The sequence below is a fragment of the Lathyrus oleraceus genome, chromosome 1, assembly GCF_024323335.1.
Source record: "Lathyrus oleraceus cultivar Zhongwan6 chromosome 1, CAAS_Psat_ZW6_1.0, whole genome shotgun sequence".
NCBI lineage: Eukaryota > Viridiplantae > Streptophyta > Magnoliopsida > Fabales > Fabaceae > Lathyrus > Lathyrus oleraceus.
Genome location: NC_066579.1, coordinates 404,321,623 through 404,330,563, shown reverse-complemented (window position 1 = coordinate 404,330,563; position 8,941 = coordinate 404,321,623). Strand labels below are relative to the sequence as shown.

Genomic DNA, 8,941 nt, shown 5'->3' with positions numbered 1-8,941 from the left:
ATGATCTTAGACAGATAGTTGATGCAACATCAGCAATAGTTGTTGGCTTTCATAGGTTCCACACAAGACTAGATCACTAGCTAAAACACTTATAATCCTTAACGTGTTAGGTTTTGTACGTTTCATCATAAATAAATATTTTTAGTTTATATTTATGGTATTAATGCAAATAATTTAGTAAAAATATTATTATTATTATTTATATTTTTAAATCCGTGTAAGATGATCCTATAGATTTACAAACATATATAGTATATAAGTTTACGATATATTTTTATATCATTTGTTCTTTATGATCTAAGTACTGATTTAAATACTATAAATTTAATTTAATTACTTACCCATACAAAAAAACTCATGTACTATCCATTACTTTTTTATCACCGAGTCTTATTAATTTGAATGGATATATTTTTTGTTGTTTAATTACTTCTTTCAAGATATACATGAATCACATGCTTTGAACTCCCACTCACCTTCCAAAGTAGTAAATTTGAAGTTTAAAAAGAAAATGTTGAAAAGTCTACAAACTACAAAGCACTAAATTAAATTTTATCTTTTGAATACTTGATTGATATACAGATTTTAGAAAAATGATTACTAATTTACAAGTGTGTCCTAAATTAGTACTATTATTATTCACTATTCACATGTGGCAACCACAAGCCGCCCCTATAACCCTATAAATAAAGGCACATTTTGTTTATACACAAGCACAAACTTCAAACACATATAGCTCTAAAATCAGTAAGGGAAAAAATATGAACTCCCTTCGTCTCATAGCCACAGCTCTCTGCTGTGTTGCAATTGTTTCTGGAGGATTAGCTTCCTCCCCAGATGCACAACTTGACCCTAACTTTTACAGTCAAACTTGCCCCAAGTTGCAGTCTATAGTATCTAAAATCTTATCCAAAGTTGCTAAGAAAGATCTCCGAATGCCAGCCAGTCTCATCAGGCTCCACTTTCATGATTGCTTTGTTCAAGTATGTACACTGTACACATACATATATTTCTCCTCATAACTGCTTTTATATATAAGTTATTTTTATAATAAAACTTATTTCTGATTCATACAGGGTTGTGATGCATCCGTTTTGTTGAACAAAACTTCTACTATTGTGACTGAACAAGAAGCCTTTCCAAATATCAATTCCTTAAGAGGTTTAGATGTTATAAATCAGATTAAAACAGCTGTAGAAAAAGATTGTCCCAACACTGTTTCTTGTGCTGATATTCTTACACTTTCTGCTGGAATATCTTCCGTTTTGGTAAATATAATTATTTTCAGTTAACAATAAACGAATTTTCGCATAAAATTATAATAATTTTATTAACAAATTTATGTTCACAGACCGGAGGTCCAGGTTGGTTGGTTCCATTAGGAAGAAGAGATAGTTTAACCGCAAATCAGACTCTTGCTAATAAAAATCTTCCAGGTCCATCTTTCAGTTTAACTGCACTGAAATCTGCTTTTGCTGATCAAGGCCTCACCACACTTGATCTAGTTTCACTCTCAGGTATGTCCATACAGATACCTTTATATTATCGGTTTTTATGATAAACAACAAATTGTGATTCATTACACCACGATGATAATTTCAGGTGCTCATACATTTGGAAGATCACGTTGCTTTTTATTCAGTGATCGATTATACAACTTCAGCAATACTGGAAAGCCTGATCCAACTCTTGATCCAGCTTACTTGAAAGTATTACAAAAACAGTGTCCTCAGAACGGCCCCGGAGATAACCGTGTGAATTTCGATCCAACGACTCCGGATATATTGGACAAGAACTACTACAACAATCTTCAAGGTAAAAAGGGTTTGCTTCAGAGTGATCAAGAATTGTTCTCAACACCAGGTGCAGATACTATTGGCATTGTCAACAATTTTGCCGGTAACCAAATTGCTTTCTTTCAGAATTTTGCGGCTTCGATGATTAAAATGGGAAATATTGGTGTGCTTACGGGAAAGAAAGGTGAAATTAGAAAACAATGTAATTTTGTTAATCAGAAGAAGAAATCATCTGAGTTGGATATTACAACTGTGACTTCTACAGAATCATTTGAGGGGGGTATGGTTAGTTCAATGTAAGTGTTTTGAGGGTTACTTTACTTGAAATAAAGTGATTATAGCTAGGTACTATTGTGCCATAAGCTTTGTGTTACGTGCCTTGTGTTGTTTAAGATAATCTTCTTTTATGTAATGTTTCAATAATATTCACTCTTTCTATTACAACTTACAAGCTCTTGTTCCATAGCATTGATAGAAAGTAAAGTTGTGATTAGAGCGATAATTAATTACTTATTGAAAATAATAATCTAAGATTAGGTGAAACAGTGAGACTAAAATGCTAATTCAATTTGACTTCAGGCAGAGTTGCTGGTAAAAGTTTCATAAAGTTTACATTATACATGTGGCTTCTATGACGAAATACATTTAGTAAGAAAAAAAGGCATCAAAATTAAATATTATTAAAAAAATGAGACAGATCATAAATGCATCAGCATGCATAATTTATACCCCTATATATTCTTATTTTATAGTCAACTCTCTCCTAATGGGGAAGGTATTTTTTCTCATAGGTGTCTGCCTACTTGTCTCCTCAGTCTAAATTGAACTCATTCTTCTATCTTATTAGTCCAATCTTGAGAGATATATCCCAACACTTTTTATTTATTTATTTAGGATAGCTGAATTCATTTTAAAATTATGGTTTTTTCTTGGTAACTCTTGGTTGATAGGTTTTCTTTTTGATAGAATTTATTCAAGCATGTCTCTTTGTTTATTGCTTGTAGCTTAGCTTATCTTCTATGGCATAAGATTTTTAAGTGGTCATTTTTGGGGAGTCTAGGATTCTTTTTGAGAATTTTTTTATATCTTTAAATTCTAAGTTTAATGGTATCAGAGCTTCTGTTATGATTTGACATGATGTGATGTGGACCATTTGGTCGGTCCGTCATTATAATCTATTATATGATTCATCAACAAATGTGAAAGAGTTAGAAGATAAGAGTATTTTTTTATTTGAAGTTGATTTTTAAGTAAATCTTCATTGAACTCTACCTCCTTTTTTTATTAGTTTCAGAACCGTATCATGTGTCTAGACTAGTAGTAGATAAAAAATTCATACCTGCTCCAAGAGGTGTTTTTCAATGATTTTGGTTTGTTAGAGGTTTTTTGTCCTTCTGTTGGTGGGTTTGTTCGTCTAATCTCTAGTCGGGTTTCCTGCTAGATAGTGCTTAGATGAGTGGGTGCTCTTCCAGAGCTTTCTCTTAAGGTGACAGCTCCCTAACCGCAATTCGTCGTTGTTGTATTTTCTCTCCTATTTATCTTTAGACGGATTATGTTCCCTTAACATTTCTTGTATCTTATAATTCTTTTTCCTAGTTTCTTTTTCCTAGTTGTATGGTTTATTCCCAACTTTTTCTTTATATATATATATATATATATATATATATATATATATATATATATATATATATATATATATATATATATATATATATATATTATTTATCTTTTAAAAAATATTTCTTCTATCTGAATCATTAAAATAGTATCACATAACACTTTCATTTAATTCAAATATTTATCCTTCCTAAATTCTCATAAACAAAGTCACCACCATCAACATCCACAAAATAAAACCAAAACAAATATAGATTCTCTCTCTCACGCACAAACACACAGAGAGAGAGAGTAAAAAAGCGTAAAGTAGAGGTCTAAGAAGATACAGTTTAAGGCCCTACAACTGATTTTCAAATTTCATAATGACAAAACAATGATCCGAAACATCTCTAGTAAGGACCCACTAAGCAAGTGTTCCCCAGCAACCCCACCAACCATCAGAATTCAGAATATATTATAGTCTACTAACAATCTCTCTATTAAGTTTGGAATTAAGTAAACTTCCAACCAAACAGAGGGAGATCTAACATATCCATTCGAGATATGAAATAGGAGAAATCAATGCACTCACCAGAACTAGAGGAGTTCGAGGAGCCATTGCAACCTCACATCTCACTAGGATGACAAGTCGAATTGAAATCACATAGGACACACCATATATCATTTCCAAAGATAGACTTGCGCAAACAAAGATAATCCCACATACACCATTTTTCAGCCAGTAAGGGCTTAGAATAGACATTGACCGCAAAGGAAATCATCTTCGAGGCACCCCACTCTAATCAAACTCCAAGAAAACCTGGACCCGAGAAGGAGAAGAGTGACATTCCTTTAGAATTACATCAAATCGAAAGAAGGCCACCACTACTACCTACCGCAGGTTGAAAACTCCACTCATAAAATGAATTTCCTCAAAGGGACTGAACTAGAAGTACCTCACCTATAATGATGCTAAGATAGTTCGCCTCTTGGAAATCTTTGCGGTCATGGAGTCTCGTACAATGATTGAGCAATGGTAGGAGAGTGGTGACTCCCTAGATAAATACCTGAGTAATCTTGAATATTTAGGTGCTTTTAGAGGTATCCTAAGGCATCGTGTGACCTTTACTTATATTCTTGGAGGTCAAATGGCTAAGATTTATCTAGAGGAGTGGAGGAAAAGGTGGGATAAAATCAAGCAACACGTGCGGAAATTGATAGACCTCATAGTGGCCTTAAGGGCCTAATTGCCAAGGGTCAAAGAGACAGGCCAAAGGCCAACCTCTTAACTAAAAAAGCGCCAAGGCCCAAAAGCATGCTGGAGATTCTTTCCTGGCTGCTGGAGGAGAGGTTGTTCTGCCTACCTTAGATGAGGCAGGTGCTCGGAAGTCTCCTGGTGGTGAGGTTCTACCACCCCAATCCTTCGAGTGGACCGACATGGAATCAACATGTTTAATCTTATTCGTAGAATGTATATTTTTTCCTACAAATAAGATAAAATGTGAGAACCTGACAACATTTGTTGATTTCATGTGTAACATGTATGTTTTTTTCCTGCAAATAAGATAAAATGTGAGAACCTGATCCATCGTGTTTAATCACCTCAAAGGGAGGCAAGGATCCCAATATGGGGATCCTACATGTTTAATCACCCAAAAGGGGGACAAAGATCCCTTTACGAGGGTCCAATTTGTCTCACCTATGAGGGTGGTTTAATTTAGTTTCTTGTAAAGAAAAAGGGGAAGACGACAATACAAATGTAAAAATAAAAAACAAAATGAGGAGCTTAATTATAAACCTTTTCCCCGTCACGAGGCACAAGGGAAAATAATGTGTCCCTAGAGAAACAACTTGTCCTTACAAGCATCGGATATACAATACTCTCTTGACAAAAAGTAATAACAATAAAACAAACAAACAATGATAAAGTAAAAATGCATCAAGTCAGATTATATGTTTCGGGAGATGTTAGGGCTCAAGGAAGCTTGTAGTTTAAGCGGCTTGCTGAGTAGGGCACAACCTTATATGATATGATAAGAGGATCTCCTAGGGGAAGAAAGGCAAAAGGTTCGCGGTGTAGGTAACTCTTAATACCACTAGGCATCGAAAAAAGATAATAATTAACGTAGAGACAACGGGGAGCAAGGATCCTGAGCTAAGTTCTCCTCTTATACTCCTTTGAACACTTCAAGGGAGAAGATCTGGAAAGAGTGCACCAATACTCAGTTTGAAGAAGTCGGGATAAAGAATCTCTACCCGGTTAAGGAGTTCTTGAGGAAAAATAAAACAAACTATTTTCACTTCTACAAGAGCCACGTCCACAATACCAACGAGTGATTTCATCTAAAATATGTCATCAAGGAGTTGATCAAAAAAGGCGTCTCACCAAGTACACCCATGAAAGAAAGAAGGAGTCTATAACCCGAGAACATTCGACAAGAAAGAAATGGTATCCTCACAAAGAAAAGTCCCCCTCCAAAAATGCTATTGAAGTGATAGCTGGAGGCAAGGGAAAAGGAGACAACAATAGTGAAGAAAAGAAAGAACGGAAGGGAAAATGTCAGCACATTGCTTCTATCATGGGTTCCCCTTAGAACGAGTAACCATTCTAAAGGAACCATTAAAAGAATAATTGTTGAGTTGATGGTCATTAGCAAGGAAGAATGAGATACTTTAACCAGGAAGTCAGAAAGGCCCATCCTGATATTCCTAGATAGCGAGAGAGTGGATGGGATCTTAAACAAGATATTTCCTCTAGTGATAATAGCCATCATATCCAACTATGGTATGTCTTCATCCTTCTTTCGACCTTCATGTCACTCCTTCAATGACTCTTCAAGCTCTTCTACCCTTTTGCGGGAAGGATCCAATGCCTTATTTTCTTTAGCAAGACCAACCTCCATCGTAGATATTGATGAATGGGAAGAAGTTAAAACTTCATTTCGTTATCACTTCGTATACAATCAATTTCACATTGTTATCTAGTGATCCGTTGTACCCAAAGGCTTATACGACATCTTATATCTCTAAAAATGAGGTAGACGCCCCTCGAAGCTCCTCTAGATACTAATCTTGTTTGACGGCAACGATATTAACAATCTCTTAAAGTGACATTTTTCTCTCAGAAGACCGTCTAGCTAGAATACTTCTTCCTTCCAAGAAGTACCAAGGCCCAAGACGGTCGACGTCTGACATAATAAGCCAAATCCAACAATTCCTCTTGACAAGCATCCTCAACTTTGTTCAAGAAAGAGGAGTAATCTTATTCAGAGATAGAGGCTTGAAACTCCCTAGTCGTTCATGGATCGTGACCCGAGTAACCAAAATTAGAGGGGGCCCTTGTCAAAACTCTTATAGGGGTGGGGATATTTGTACACCTTCTAGGAGAGGGATAACCTGTGGAATCCTCCTCATTTGTTGCATTTTTTCTCACATTTTATCTTATTTGTAGTAAAAAACATACATGTTACACATGGAATCAACAAACGAATTAAAAAAAGATATTCGTCTCACTCACCAAAAATAACCTTCCTAGCCTCTTTTCGAGTAGGCATCCACATGTAGGAGTGTCTCAATGAACCTCTTCAGTAACTTATTCGATTCCGAATCAGGAGGGACAATGCCCCGACATAACCCAATTCCTTGAAGAAGGATATAAACTTCTTCTTTAGAAAAACTTCTTCTTGAGACAAATCATCCATCATAAACATAAGACCCAGAATCAGACAAGAAATGGCTTTGACGCTATAACTTGGAGAATATGTATGAGTTATGGTAAGCCTCCCAGGATCTATGGTGCATATATTAACGTAATATTCTCGTTGAGGGGAGTAACCAGGAAGAACCTATTCTTGAAGTGTTTCACACTATCTGAGTAAACATCGAACATCCTAGTGCATTGCTAAACAGATATGAAGCCCATTCCCTTTGTTAAAGCAACCAAGCTACGATGAGCTTTGAAATGATGGAAGAAGAGTATCAAGGTTGATAATTTTTTCTTATATTTACACCAGTATTTAAAGACTTTATCGTAAGCCCAACTCACCAAGGGTATGAGAGCTTTTACTATGATTTGACATGATGTGGTGTGAACTATTTGGTCGGTCTGCCATTATAATTTATTATATGATTCATTAACAAATGTGAAAGAGTTGGAAGAGAAGAGTATTTTTTTTACTTGGAATTGATTTCTAAGTAGATTTTCATTGAACTCTAACTCCTTTTTTTATTAGCTCCAGAATCCTATCATGTGTCTAGACCGGTAGTAGATTAAGATTCAGACCTGCTCTAAGAGGTATTTTTTAATGATTTTGGTTTTGTTAGAGGTTTCTCCATCCTCCTGTTGGTGGGTCTGATAGTCTAATCTATAGTCGGGTTTCCTGCTGGATAGTGCTTCGATGAGTGAGTGCTCTTCTAGAGCTTTCTCTTCTGGTCACTGCTCCCTAACTGCAATTTCGTCGTTGTTGTATTTTCTCTCCTATTTATCTTTAGACTGATTATGTTCCCTTATCTTGGCACTTCTTGTACCTTATATGATTTGAGAAGAGGAGCTCCTAGAGGAAGAACTTGAAATTTTTTGTGGTGCATGTAACTCCTTATACCACTAGGCCTCGAAAAAAAGACAATAATTAACGAAGAGACAACGGGGGGGCAAGGATCCTAAGACAAGTTCTCCTCTTATACTCCTTTGAACACTTCAAGGGAGAAGATCTGGAAAGAGTGTGCCAATACTCAGTTTGAAGAAGTCAGGATAAAAAACCCTTATCCGATTAAGGAATCCTTGAGGAAAAATAAAACTAACTATTTTCATTTCTACAAGAGTCACGTCCATAATACCAACAAGTGCTTTGATTTAAAATGTGTCATCAAGGAGTTGATAAAAAAAGGCGTCTCACCAAGTACACCCATGAAAGAAAGAAGGAGTCTATAAGCCGAGAAGATTTGGAGAGAAAGAAATGGTCTCCTCACAAATAAAATCCCCCCTCCAAAAAGGATATTGAAGCGATAGCTGGAGGCAAGGGAAAAGGAGACAACAATAGTGAAGAAGAGAAAGACTGAAAGGAAAAATGTCAGCACATTGATATCGAGAAGTTTATGGGGATCCCTATTGACCTATCATCCTATTATGTTTTATATACCGAAACAAATTAAAGTAGAACTTACATATATTTGTAACATTGCTCATACATTTCAAGTTATACAAGAAGTTAAGTTATCAAATTATACATCTTACTAATGATTTAATTGAAACTAATTTACTTAAAATCAATGAGATAAGTTACTACCTTAATTTATGTATAATGTTGAGAAAAAGCTGAAGTGAAACAGTTAAAGCTATATATAAAATAATCAATAGAAAATTTTAACCCAACTTTAGTTGCTAAGTAACAATGACTACTTCAAGTTATTCATTCACACTAAAGCAAGTAATGCAATCCAAAAAGATTAAGAATAATAATATGTGATATATAAATTGCACAATTCTTTATAAAACAACAACTAAATAATTCCAAGCACCATAACAAAATATATATTCATGATAAATTTAA

General features: G+C 35.1%; 1 protein-coding gene across 1 annotated transcript in view; it reads left to right on the top strand.

Annotated features, from left to right (window-relative positions):
• The first annotated feature begins 706 nt into the window (after window positions 1-706).
• The window catches only part of LOC127075601 (peroxidase E5), a 94,414-nt gene continuing 86,179 nt past the window's right edge, over window positions 707-8,941 (top strand). Inside the window, exons 1-4 of the mRNA XM_051017063.1 lie at window positions 707-983; window positions 1,077-1,268; window positions 1,352-1,517; window positions 1,603-1,863. Coding sequence (XP_050873020.1) covers window positions 762-983; window positions 1,077-1,268; window positions 1,352-1,517; window positions 1,603-1,863 — 841 coding nt within the window. The 5' untranslated portion in view covers window positions 707-761. The remainder of the gene's footprint in view (window positions 984-1,076; window positions 1,269-1,351; window positions 1,518-1,602; window positions 1,864-8,941) is intronic.